The sequence below is a fragment of the Cottoperca gobio genome, chromosome 6 (genome assembly GCF_900634415.1).
Source record: "Cottoperca gobio chromosome 6, fCotGob3.1, whole genome shotgun sequence".
Lineage (NCBI taxonomy): Eukaryota > Metazoa > Chordata > Actinopteri > Perciformes > Bovichtidae > Cottoperca > Cottoperca gobio.
The window spans coordinates 16,935,708-16,950,056 of NC_041360.1; the positions used below are offsets into that span (position 1 = coordinate 16,935,708).

At 40.5% G+C, this 14,349-nt stretch overlaps 1 protein-coding gene across 2 annotated transcripts; it reads left to right on the forward strand.

The window, feature by feature from the left end:
- The first annotated feature begins 1,053 nt into the window (after nt 1-1,053).
- tbc1d2b (TBC1 domain family, member 2B) lies at nt 1,054-14,278 on the forward strand. 2 transcript variants are annotated; one of them, XM_029433528.1, is made up of 13 exons: nt 1,054-1,437; nt 2,216-2,363; nt 4,299-4,473; nt 5,523-5,677; nt 5,862-6,115; nt 7,786-8,208; nt 8,351-8,461; nt 8,692-8,888; nt 9,246-9,740; nt 9,823-9,940; nt 10,068-10,253; nt 11,378-11,499; nt 11,885-14,278. In XM_029433528.1, the coding sequence occupies exons 1-13, from the start codon at nt 1,096-1,098 to the stop codon at nt 12,078-12,080; spliced, it is 2,922 nt and encodes a 973-aa protein (XP_029289388.1). In that variant the 5' UTR covers nt 1,054-1,095; the 3' UTR covers nt 12,081-14,278. The 2 variants fall into 2 exon arrangements, with proteins under 2 accessions (XP_029289388.1, XP_029289389.1); XM_029433529.1 differs by having other exon boundaries at nt 5,907-6,115.
- Nucleotides 14,279-14,349: the final 71 nt, after the last annotated feature.

The window sequence follows — 14,349 nt, forward strand, 5'->3', positions numbered from 1 at the left end:
GCCAAGCACAACACCAGTCATGTACTGTTTACTGTCTATAGGACCCACATGCATCATGTCATAGCATGTTCACGTCTACAACCATCAATCAACTTGTTGAACAGCGTGTTCATTTCTGCAGCTCCAGAATAAACTCTGAGCCCAGATGGAAATATTCCAACAGGATGGACTCTGTTTTGTAATAGACGTTCGTTTTATGTCTCTCTGTGAATAACGTATGGTTAAGTGCATGTCAACATCACAGATTATACACTGGTGTTAAAACAACTGTAGATTAGAGTGATTTATTGGTCGGTGTGCTGTTGCTCCTACAAAGAGCAGAACAAGTTTCTTATGTATCTACATAATGTAATAACATGTTGTCGGTGCTTGTATTTCAGTGTATACCCTGTTTTTTTATTTCCTACTTCATGAGTTCACAGCTATAGTTACAATACTAGTTATTTATCAGATTATTTACATACAAAACCTACGATCAGTTTATAAAAGGAGACACATTGTTATAGATTAAACTGCCCAAAAGTTTAATTTGTTTCACATAAGGTTTAAGTTACGTCAATGAATCAATAATAATAGTAATCAAATATTATAATAATGCAACATTGACGGGACACATTCTGCTTAACAAGTAGGCCTATGTACTTTAGATACTTTAGGTATATTTAGCTGATAATAGATCTTGGAGGCAATGTGGTAAATACACAGAGTGGTATCACATCTTCATCCAGCCATGTTCACATGTCAATTTTAGGTATTTTATTTTATATCTCTAATTTTGGGGATTTTCAGTATTTTATTGTCTCCAATTACGGTGATTTTAATTAGGCTGTATCAACTATTTAATACGTCTTTAAATTAACATCACTATTACGCGTAATAGTTTTTATTTGTATCCATTTGTGGCAGATGAAGTATCTCAGATTGCACGCCTGGTTAAACACCACCACCCAGCGGTACTGCTGACTCACACATAACGTAACCGTGTGAGATAAACTACATCTCCCATGTTCCCCTCTCCTAGAGGCAGGCAGTCATGCGGATGGGAACAGAAGTAGGCATCCGCTGCGCTGCACGAAAAAGAAACTTCGAGGAAAGATGCACGAAGAGGAGGATGGCAGCGAAGGAGACTCCTGCACAACCTCGCGGAGTCTGGCCTCCAGGTCTGTGGATGTGGCCGAGGTCGAGGGAGCGAAGGAGCAGCCCTCCAAACTGTGCGGCTACTTAAACAAACTATCCGGCAAGGGGCCTCTGAGAGGGTACAAGCTGAGGTGGTTCGTGTACGATCCGAGGAAATGTTATTTGTATTACTTCAAGACTCCCCAAGATGCCTTGCCGCTCGGGCACATCGAGATAGGCGATGCTTGCTTCAGCTACGATGTGGAGGTGGAAGAGGGTCAGTTTGAGATCCGCACGACCGGGAAGGAGTTTCTCCTGAAGGTAGAAACTTTTCAGCATGTGTTGCACTGCTTTGCTGTCATTTGTCACTTCCTTTCTTATTGTGGAAAGGCAGACACACCCATTCTAACTTGATTCATTCTCAGCTTTGATTTTAGTCAGAAATGCAAATATTTCTGCTGACAGGGTTGTGATTTGACAGTTTTTAAGAAAAGCTGGAACAAAAAAAAGAGGAAAGAAAATCAATTATACATGTGGATCATGTTTGCCAAACGAGCTTAATCAGCACATTACTCAGCTGATTGCCCCAAACACACTGTTCAGTCCACTGCTTACATGTAGAGATACGTTTTAGGCTTTGATTTAAAAACACATGAGCTCATCTGGCCCCATGACACCTCTGCTTGACAAAGGTCCTCTCATGTGATGATGGTGTCTTCTTTGCTATCATATGACTGTGACAGGTACCTCTGGTCTCACTCGGCCTATTGGCCAACTAAAGTCTTTCAGCAGATGGTGTGAATGGGTTATACCAAACAGCTTGCACAGCTCGAGGCTGGAACTGAGACTGAAACCAGCATCTGCGCTCATTCACATGACCGATCCTAATAGTAACCTGCTATTCTAAGGGCTCTTGGTCTGTTTCATATGTTTTATTTAATTCCACAGCTGTTATTATTTTCCTAGCCAAGGTGTCATGCCATGAATAGTGGTGTGTGCGTTGCCTTTTTTTAACCTTTTTATCCTAAAAATATGATTCACTTGTGTGTGTGTGTGTGTGTGTGTGTGTGTGTGTGTGTGTGTGTGTGTGTGTTTCTAGGCTCCCAATAGGCAGGTGATGCATTACTGGCTCCAGCAGTTACAGCAGAAACGTTGGGAGTACAGCAACACTAGAGGCTCCGGTCAGCGAGACAGCTGGAGTTCCCCAACCCTGGCCTACCCTCCCACCGGCCTCGTAGGCAAAGATGGTAGGCATGGCACACACACACACACACACACACACACACACACACACACACACACACACACACACACACACACACACACACGTACGTTATTAGACACTCATTTTCACTGCTTGTATTCATCACGTCCGGGCACCAGGCTGAAAGTAAAAACCTGTATCTGATGGATTAATATTTACACAAGTGCTACAAGTCGGGTTATTTAGTTGCCAGGTTCCAGAGTTCCAACAGAACGAACATGTAGGAGTGGTTTTGTCAAGCATTGATTCAATAATAAATCAAGATACGGCTAAAGAAAGGAGTTCACATCGACTTTTATGTGGGGTGTGTTTTATTTAATTGCACTCAGAGAAACAAACAAATGTCATTGTGTGAACTGCTTGCTGTTTTAAAGTGATTTCACTTTAACTGCAACTGTAAAAACAAAAGCATTTACAACAAGAGGATATACATATATATTTATACAGTATAATGTGTGTGCACACCACGTTTATTTTTCTCCTGTCCTCCTTCATTGGGAAGAAGATGCTTTTCTAAACTCTTCACATTCTTGGTGTTGACCTTTAACCACTTTTTGAAGTCAGACAGGTTAGTCACATGGTCACAGATTTCACTTATCATTTGGATTATTGTTTTATAATATACTTATTATCTGTCAAGGATTCTGTTTGAAATGCATTTTACAGAAATGTTGTAGGCGACACTAAAGTCCACATGCATTTCATCCATCAGAAATCTTGAATGCAACTATTCACATTAAATATTTCATTATTCATGGTTTCAAATAACTGAAAAAGAGGAGGTGCACATTTTGAAGCAAATAGAAGATTCAGATATATGCAACCGTTATGACCTGGGTAGTTGAAAGGTTAATATTATAACTTGTCATTTTGAATATTGTGATCATAATATAAAGAAATAGCTTAAGTTTTTCGATGACACTAACTATTGAAGTTGTTTTGACTTCCCTACAGTGAAATGAGCTGTGAAAACCTCATCACACACACATGACATGTTTTTAAAAAGGTTTGAAAAATCCACAAATAACCTTGTTACCTGTATATTTATACCAATGTGGAGGTATTTAGTCAAACATATTGTAACACCATACAAGACAGATCTGTTCCTAGCTGTTCCTGAATGTAAAGTTATGAAATACACAAGTGCTTAAAAGTCCTCCTGATGTTTCGTCTTTATATGTGTTCACACCCTGCGTTGTTTCTGTCTCAGCTGTCGAGCTGTGATGAAATGTGTGGGTGCAAGAAAGACATTTGAAATCATGTTTTGTTAATTGGAATTTTCCCTCAAGTGATACAGAGGAAATGAAATATTTATGTGGCCCTTTTTCCATAGCTTGTGAAAGATTAAAATGCCTAAGCTTCTCTTCTCACTATAACCAAGATGCAAGACTATGTGGTAATAGCTACTGAGTATCAAGATACAGCGTATCCAAACTAACACTAATTTAGCCGCATTAATTACAGCTGGCACAGGTTTAGAGAGGATTTGTTCATGTCAGTTCAAAGGTTTGATCAGAGCAAAAGGAGTTTGACCATTGTCATACTTTAACATCAGTATAACAACAACTTAGTGGTTGCACCCTCTTGGGTGTTACAACATAACTGTGGAGCTGTTTGGTCTTTTATCAAATGTTCCCACACTTAACCAGCTAATTTCAGACAAAGAGGAAACTTTATATTTAGCTTTCTTGGCTCAAAAAATGCTACATACTGTGTTTTCTGATGGTTAAAGAAAGCAGACATCCACCCAGCTGTAAAATGTTGCCTCACTTTACTCTGGAAACGTTTCAGAGTGATGGTGATCTAGTTTCCTCAACACACAGTTGATAAAGCTGCGGAAACAGTGGTGGTGATATGAGTAATGTGATATTACTATTATTATGTTGTTCAAATGAACTCTGATGTGTTTTAATTTCAGATGCGCTTGTCTTTGATAAGCTAAGTGACAGCATGGAGAAGGTCCGCAGCGACTTTGCCATGGAGACAGAAACAGATGGCGGGGGAATGGTGGGGATCCAGTCAGCCAGAGGGCCTTCTGCTGCGTCCACAAACCCCCTCAACTTCTCCCTCAAAAACTTCGGTACAGAACTCCGGTAAGGCTGAACGCTGATGATGATATTGTACCCACAGTTTTTAAAAAGAGGGAAGTGTGTTTGTTTCAAGTTCCTGCCAAACTGGCACAACTTGTTGGTCTGCTTTGTGCCCCAATAGAGCTGAATAGAGGAAAGAAAATACATCTTCAGTTCTTCCTGAAGTTGGCTGTAGTAGAGGAAATGGTTACATCCATAGTTCGCTAGTTGTTCTAGTTTGCAACCATCAACAGTTCCCCTTCTGGGTCAAACACATCTATTCAAATGATGCAAAACACTTTTGCAAAAGAATTTGCTTTGTGTCCGTAATGGGAAGAGAGGTGCACATGCATGCTCCTCACATCATGTCTCTTCACCCGTCTGATTTAGCTTCTCATATTTTGAAATGCATTCAGTTTTAAAAGGGTTTCTGCAGTTATAACTCATGATCGGAGCAGCAATGTGATGCTACAAGATGCTTCGGGTTGCAGTTATGCTCATAAAACACAAGTGAATCCGCTATGGGCCTGCTGTAGACGGATGTATTGATTCAAATTGAAGTGTGTTCTTTTGCGTCACATGGAACGTCCGGTACAAGGTGCGAGGGAGGCAAGAAGTGCATTCTGCTGCACACAAATAATCATGTGGTTGCAGTGAGCTCACATTTAGAAATGTGAAACACACGTCTGTATGTGCTTATTATTACCCTGTAAATGTTACCTTCTAGAATGCCTTCCATTTATGTTATTTCTAAAGACACACTTGATTTGTTAGTTAAACTCTCCCTTTGAGTGTAAGCTGGACATATCTAGCTGTATTGTGTGTTGCTTTGCACTTGTATACAGCTGCAGTTCTGTCGCCCAGTGCCTGTTGGGAAAACTGTAAAGACCTCAATAAAGACGGTCTGTGCTAATGTTACTGTTTACAAAGTAGCAGAGCATCAGGTTGCCCTTGATCCCTGTGGATTTGAAAAGCTTTCACATAATAGAAGTCACTTAATGTCCAGTAGCCTAACATGGGAGCTCCACTGTCTTGGTCTTACTCACCCTCTTGTGTGGTTTCTGTTCTCTCAGGAACTCCATGTCTTATCTGCGGCCGGGGAGAGGAGCTGACAGCAAACGCAGTGTGTTTTATACCAACAGCAACAACAGCGCAGAGGACTGGGAGCTGGTGGATGCTTCATCCAAGGACTTCCCTGAACATAAACCTCATGCAGACACACACAGACGTACGTCCACTCCCTTACTCCCTCTGGCCATACTCGGCTTACATTCTCCGGAGAGTAATTGTCTTATTATTGCTCCACTCACTTGCTCAATACTATGACAAACGGACAAACAATGCATTTTTCCAAACGTTTCTGCCTGCCTGCCTGAGTCACTTTCATTACGTCTTTATCTCTTCTATCTCAGATTCTTTTGGATCAACGTTTACTTTCGATTTTGTGCGCAACTCAGCGCGGCCTAGGAAGCCTTTGCTTCGAGACATGATGGGCTCTGGGAGGTTTGGGCGCAACGCTGAGACGCGCAGTGCAGAGAACTCCCCGGTGGAGTTTAACGGCAGCAAACCGTTGGAGATGCAGCTTCGCCTCCAGAGCCAACAGGAAGACCTACGCCGCATGCAGCAGGAACAGGCCAAACTCAGAGAAGAGCTGGCCAGTCAGAAGGTACAAATGTCTTGTTTGTTCATGTATATGAATCACATAAAAACATGACATTCTGGGGTGGGGTTGTGTCCAGAAAGAGTTTGGGGAAATGGTTACAATTATTCTGATATTGTTATTACTAACTTTTAGTAGGCTGACTGGAGTGCTTTTACTATCATTTTAGATAATTCAGCACAAGCTTTGGGTTGTGGTGTCTGACTGAGCGGTTTGGTGTAACGTTGATGTTCTAACTAATACAGGAAGACAGCAAATGATTAGTCATGCTTAGGAGAGAAACGAGGAAACATTGCTGTGTGTGTGTGTGTGTGTGTGTGTGTGTGTGTGTGTGTGTGTGTGTGTGTGTGTGTGTGTGTGTGTGTGTGTGTGTGTGTGTGTGTGTGTGTGTGTGTGTGTGTGTGTGTGTGTGTGTGTGTGTGTTAGCTGAGTAACTCTGTCGAAATGACTCAGCTGTATCTGCCTAACTGTTGTTGGAAATATTCAGTCACTCCTGACACTGTTCAGCTCAAGTGGGGCGCAGCAGACCTTTTATTTTTAATACTATTGATTTATGGCCTTAAGGTAATTTAGTAGATAGATTTTTTAGTAACATTGCCAATAAAGACCTTCCCCTACATATTCTTCCTTAGTTATGGTGATTTGAATACAATAGTTACAATGTTTCTTGACAGAAACAGTGTCAGGCGTTTCTCATTTTTCCTCTCTGTTATGAAAAACTGTATGTTTAATTGTTTGTCACAATAACTATATCTACATCTGTGTGACCACGACGTGGGTGTTCAAATGTGTGAGCCAAGTATTTGTACATTTGCTACGGTATATACTAAATGATATACATAGCTATGATAAACTTTTGTTATTACATTACATTGGTTATCTGGGCTGAGTGCTGTTTTACATGTTGCTGCTTAGGTGGCTTCTGTCAAACAGTCTCTTGGTAAAATGATTTAGCAGATGTGGTAAGACACCTCACCCAGATCCTGATGCATCCCCATTTAATTTAGTTATTACATAACGTCCTACAAAACAGCCACACTAAATGTAATGGCTTTTGCGGTTTATGTTTATTTTCCATGAAGTATAAGGTTAAAATGAGATGATTTCATAAAGGTTTAAAAAAGAATAATACGTCATGACGTTGTGTGGTCTCTGTTTGAGCTGAGGTGGGCAACCTCTGCTGTAAATCACGGAAATCCTGACTAGTGTGAGTCAGAGGTGTTTATTAGAAGGGCAAATATAACACAATTGTTATACAATTTAGAGATGAATTTCCTTATGTAAGTAGTTTTGTAGGTAAAATAACTGTGGTAAAATAGTGTATAGCTATAATATTATGATATAATAAACATGTTATCACAGAAAATAGTCAATCTTATTTTATTTTTATTACCTACACTCAAAGCGTGTTATGCATCTGCACCCAGCAGTGTTAGGTTTAAGAAATTATCAAAAGTTATTCAAATTGAGTCTATAGTAAATATGGCTGGCACTTTTGTAATTATAATCTCAGCAAACAGAATATGCAGCTGTCCCTGAAGAGTTTGTGAATTTGCCTCAGACAGGACAAAAAGTTAACATTGAATTCAACATCGATGATTCTTTGAACCATGGGACATTTTAAATCCTCATAATCCTGTTTTTGTTGACTAATTCAATCCTCTTTACTCAACCAGGAGCTGGTGAGACTTCTGCAGCAGACTCTGAGAACCTCCCAGTGCGATAGGCAGCCAGTGCACCGTCCAGCTCCGGCTCCAGATTCATCTGCGTCTTCAGACCAGACTCAAGGTTCGGCAGTAACCCACGAAGAGATCGCCCAGTCGGAGGCTCTACTTCAGGAAAGGGATGGACAGATCCAGTCCCTGTGTGGCCACATGGAGCACCTCGCCTTGGAGAAGGAGAGTCTGCAACAAGAGCTGAAGGGCCTGAAGATAAAGGTTGGGGAGATAAACGACCAGCTGGGGATGCTGATGGAGACCATTCAGGCCAAGGATGAAGTCATCATCAAGCTGTCGCAGCAGAGCTCCGAGCAGTGCGGCAATCCAAACGACGGTTCTCCGCCTCCCAACAAAGACCAGCAGGAGGTGGACATCCTCAAGGTACAGAAGGAAACACTTAAACCAGATCTATAATGATACAGATTATGATAACTGGAAGTGAACAGAGCTATAGAAATGATATTAGGTTAAATAATAAATTGTTGTATTCTGATCAACTGAATACATGTTTCTCCAATTTCAGGACAGCCTTCAAGGCTTCAAATCCCAGAACAAGTTCCTGAACAAGGAGATCCTGGAGCTGACAGTATTACGCAGAAACGCAGAGAGTAGAGAAAAGACTTTAGAAGCAAAGGTACTATCCTGTGTTTGTTGGTAAATGTTGCATTACTCTGTTAATAGAAACAGGAAGTCTGAGTAGCTTGTAGGGGAAGTCCAGTATTGACCATAGCTGGTCTCTGCTACACCTATAAAAAAAAAAAAAGAAGAAAAAGTAGGAACAATGAAAAACAAACCATAATCTTGCAATCCTTCAGTTATGATAACAACAACACTGATTACTCTTCTCTGTTACCTCTGCTGCAGTATACGGCCCTGCAGGCCATGTTGTGTCAGGTGGAGAGCAAGTATCTGGTGCTGCTTCAAGAAGTGAAGAACCCGGTGTGCTCGTCTTCAGAGCAGAGCCCAGCCCGAGAGGTCATCTCCAGATTATTAGAGGACGCGCTGCAGGCAGAGAGCTCCGACCAGCATGATCACCATATCTTTAAACCAAACACGGTCAGGTATGGACAAAACGTTTTGATTGATGTTTTTGTTGCACATTGAAGAGGATGTTGATTTCTCTAAATGGATTTACGTATGAACATTGTAACACCAACTTTTTCTTGACTGGAAAAACTAGCTCTGCTAATTGGTAATTAATTTGCTGTCGCTCTGCAAGCTCAGGCAAGTTCTTTTGAGGCTCGTCAAAATATGTTGTTAAAAGTTCAGACAATCCCTAAGTGACGTCGCATTGAAGGCAGGTTAAAGCGAAGGTGATTTCCCCCTAAAAGCGGTAATAACTTTTGGAATGAAGTTAACATCACTGATGGCTGATTATTTTCCCACTTTTTCTCTCTCTCCTCTTGATTTGCTATCAGTGAGTATGACACGTTTGGCTTCAAGACTGTCCCTGAGGAGGAGGAAGAGGAGGAGAAGCTGGATGCGAAGATGAGAGCTCTGGAGCTGAAGTCCCTATCCATGACGGATCAGGAAGTGTCCGTCGGGGTGAAGTGGGAGAACTTTCTGGCCGGCACCATAAACAGAGATCTGGTGCGCTCCCCTGAGCTCAAGGCCCTGTTTCGATGTGGCGTGCCCCACGAGCACCGCTCGCAGGTGTGGCGCTGGTGTGTCTCCTTCCATGTCAAGAAGTTCCGGGACCATCTGGCGCCCGACTACTATGAGACCTTACTAAATGTGGCCCGGGACAAGCCCAACCCGGCCTCGAAGCAGATCGAGCTGGACTTGCTGCGTACTTTGCCCAACAACAAGCACTATTCTTCCCCGAGTGCAGGCGGCATCCTGAAACTCAGGAACGTCCTGATGGCTTTCTCCTGGAGGAATCCAGATATCGGCTACTGCCAGGGACTAAACAGGTACAGGAGGGCTTCTGGCTTCTCTCCTTCTCTCCTTGTATGCCCTGTAACCACTCATTTGTATTGCATGTCATTTCTTCAGGCTGGCAGCCATTGCCTTGCTCTATCTGGACCAAGAGGACGCCTTCTGGAGCCTTATAGCCATTGTGGAGGTCTTCATGCCAAGAGACTATTACACAAAGACTCTGCTTGGCTCACAGGTAAACAAGCTCAAAGGTTATATTCTAGCATTGGGAGACACAGGGACAAGTTACAGCCTGCTGTAAAAAAGTAAAGATTTCTGTTGCCGATAAAGGATATAAATATATGTCGGTTGTATCCGTGCAGGTTGACCAGCGCGTGTTCAAGGACCTGATAAGTGAGAAGCTCCCGCGGCTTCACGTCCACTTTGAGCAGAACAAGGTAGACTTCTCCCTCATCACCTTCAACTGGTTCCTGGTGGTGTTTGTGGACAGTGTGGTGAGCGACATCCTCTTCAAGATCTGGGATGCCTTTCTATATGAAGGTCCAAAGGTGAGAGGCAGACGAGATTGTAAAGCTACGATCCTCGAAGTTCACGTAACCAGATCTCTGTATTTACATGCTGACAAAGCTCTGAAGAAAACTAAAAAAATTGAGATAAGGACCCTTTTGAAAATGATGTTGTAGCCATTCAGCTGGCTCACTGTCCTCTACAGAATGTATGTTAGATTCGTTTTGTGTTTGGTTGCAAACAAGTTCCAGTTTATTGCTTTGACTTATAAACCCACTGTGTCTCATCCAACCAGCATTTGTGTTTGGATTTCTCCAGATCTCTTTTACCCGGCCAAGGGTCATGGCTGCGTCAAAACACTTTATTATGTTTTATTAACAATGCATCAAATGCCTATGTGTAATGGAAAAAAGGTCACTCATACTGATGAGCCCACATGCCATTATCACCCAACTCTACGCCTCTTCAGCTCTACAAGAGCTTTTTATCCTGTGTTGTTTTGATAGCAAAGTGTTTTCTATCATGTTAGACAAAACAACTTTAAACCAATAATATATCAACACTGTGGTTTTTAGCTTGTCGGGGAGCTCTGCCCACGAGTTGCCAAAAAAGAAATAAACCACATTAAACGTGCAATAACACATTTTTGGCCACTTTGGGGGTAGTGGTAGTGGAAACAACTGACATACTGTGTTATCTATCGCCTTTTTAAAATTGCCATGTTGAAACTATTTACATAGACGGCAGACACATAGCAACTGGAGCATTCGTGTTTGTGATGAAGCCCGTCATTCACTCTCCTTTTTTAATTTTATTTTTCATCTCTTGATTGAAACCTCTGACTTTGCCTAGTAATAATTCTCTGTCCACTTCCACACACACTTAGTCCTCCATTGTTGATATAGAGATATTGATTTTAGCCATTTAATTAATTTAGACCCAATGTTGAGATCTGTGGTGGGAATCACAAGTTTGTTCAGCGGTTAACAGTAAATGATATACTTTTGCCTCATAACAAGACTGTAAGGACTGTACTGTATGTTCAGACATTCTTCTAAAAGAAGTAAATACCGCCTTTAGTCTTCTAAAGTGGCGATGTTATGGTATACTGTCACATGAAAAGTCATGCGGTAGATTTCACGGCTTTGATCCTTTTTCTCCGCAGATCATATTCCGCTTCGCCCTCGCTCTCTTCAAGTACAAAGAGGAAGAGTTTTTGAAGCTGGAGGATTCCACAGCTATCTTCAAATATCTCAGATACTTCACACGCACAATCCTGGATTCAAGGTACATCAACTGCAATTTGTTTTGGTATTTTTGGAGACGATGTGTCTGCAGGATAATGAGCCTTGGAATAGCTTTGCATATCTCTTTGCTGGTGACAAACAAACAGGATATCTAAAGTCTAATATGAGTTTGAAAACATTGCAATAGACATTAAAGCTGATCAGTAGTGATCATTGTCAAGCAGAATCAGTTCATTCACTCATTTACGAGTAATAGCTGTAAAACAATGACTGGGAGATATTGGCAAGGAACACACATAGTAACTTAAAACATTTATACTGAACAGGAACAACACAATGTCAAAGCTGCACAGCACAGAGCATGCAGAGCAGGAGAAAACCATCCCAGACTGATGGGACTGTGTCGTATTCTTTTATTTTTTCAGGAAGTTGATGAACATCGCTTTCGGTGACATGAACCCGTTTCCCATGCGGCAAATCCAGAACCGCCGTTCCTTCCATCTCGAGAAGGTCCGTCTTGAGCTGACCGAGCTGGAGGCGATCAGACAGACCTTCCTCAAGGAGAGAGAGACGAGTCAGGACAGACGGAGCTTCGTCAGCGACGATGAGGAGGATAACTGATCTTAAGCTTGTCGCTGAAGAATGAAGACAAAGAGATCAGAGATGTGTGGCAGTTTTTGAAGCAATTTCTTTCTAAAGGATTTTTGGAGTTGGTTTCCAAATAAGAGCTGGACAAAAGACCAAAAACATTACAAGCTGAATCAGTATTCCTGCCATTTAAAAAAAAAAAATCCCGCTTTATTTGTTGTATGTTTGTGTGTTAATGTCACAGCCAAATGTCTATCCACAGCTCTTCAACCATCAATGCAAAGCTACACTCTATCTCCGAATCAGTATTTCTTTTTTTTAGAAACATGGCTGTGATCTTTTATTAGTTGGAGAAATTATTACATTTTATTACTCTGGTTTTCATTTTTGCTTTCTCTGCGACCAGCTCCTTTCATACACATTTTAAGATTGTTTACCAAAAGCTTTTTATTCGACATTTTCCACATTTCCACTCAACAACACAGATTTGTGTTCGAGCCCTGTGTCTCTAAATGCACTTGAATCACTTATGCGGAAATTCAAAGTTTGCTGAAACTTAAAATGAAGTCTTTAGAGCTAAAGTCGTTCCAAAATTGTACATATCATCAGCCTCTCGGGGTGTTTGTAGTTAAAAAGAATACACACAAAGGTGGTATAAAGAGTCCCATGTATTATCTCTTTCACAAACAGCATGTGGAACATTTTGGGGAAGGCTTTTCTCCATTTCTATTATCTCAGGATTCAGATCGAATAAGAGATTGTGATTGTTTTTCTAGGAGTATCATTCTTAATGTTATTTTATACTTAAGTACCACTTAATTACTTATTTTTTCCCCAGAGAAATGTCTGAGAAGCTTTGCACCTATATGTGTGCTTAAACTAAAGGAACATTGTGTAACCAACACAGGATTTGGTTTGCTTTGAAAATTGAGAAATTTGAAACACCATATCAGTGGATCCCTACACATGACTTGATTATCTGACTATTTTATTATAACTATTCCAAAATATGTGTCTTAAGATTAATTTGCCTTGTTTTAGTAATGTTCTTGATTTTTCCGAACTTTAGCTGGGGTTGTTAGGTGACATGGTATACATGCATAATGCTGGGATTACTTGTATTTGCATTCATTGTCCTCAGTGTGGCAGTGTAACATTTCTCTCCAGTGTTTCACAGCTACCCTCCACACCGTATGATTTATAGAGATAATAATACCGTCCTGATGAAATGGCTGTGAAGTCAGTCTGTCAACATTATCGTGTTCAAAAATGGAAACATGATTTGTATCTATGAGAGAAGTGTTTCAGGACTTTTCTTGACATGTGTAGCAACCTCTTTCTTCCACATCCAGGTACTTACAGAAAAACAATGTATTCTTTAGCACTGTATTACACCTGTTTTACAAGTTCTACTGTTTAATGGTCAAAGTTGATATACTTGCTTAGAAAGAAACCATTTTTATATTTGGTTGATCAACAGTGTAAAACAGTTGAATGGGAATCTACAAGAGAGGACTATTTTATTTTACTTAATCCCTTTTCCACTGCTGATATATTGTTTAAAGTTACTATTCTTGTCCTTTATTTTTATATTACTTTAAGCTGTTTACAGATTTTTCTTCGCTGTAAATTACAGAATTTACTTCTTTTTTTTTTTGCCTAACTTTTTGTTAGACCACTACTTATGAACAATTGACAAAATGATGGTTGTTTTTAATGATGGAAATGTGAATGGAGATTGTGAAAGTAGAGATTGAATTAGTTTTTCTCCATGAGAGCAGGTCTCTCTGGAGATTTTGATCGGTTTAAGACTGAACGTTTTCTTAGGCCCACTCGTGTTGTCATCGGGCTCATACAGTAGGTTTACACTTATTTTAATACACTTCTGTTCTACGGTTAGTTTGCGTTCATCTTTTGTTTTGTCAGTTTCATTTTCACATGGAATAAGCTACATTTAATTTCATCACTTTTTTCTCTTTCTTTCTTTCCCAGCAATGTATTGCACAAGTGTAACGACAAGATGAATTCAGAATATTACAGGGCGCTTCACTTTTTTGTATGTATATCTCTTTTGTATCTTGTTAATCTGTATCATTTAATTATGAAGAGTGCAAAGCTTTTATGTTACAGAATTAAATATACACCACTGTATGTTCAAATTCAATAAGCATTGGCTGGCTGAGTGAGATCTGCAGGTGTTCATATTAAAAATAAAAAATAAACTTGCTGTAGTAATCCTCAATTCCTTAAATGCTCGTTTAGAATAAACACTAGACATGTCGGTCATCTTTATTGATAGCCT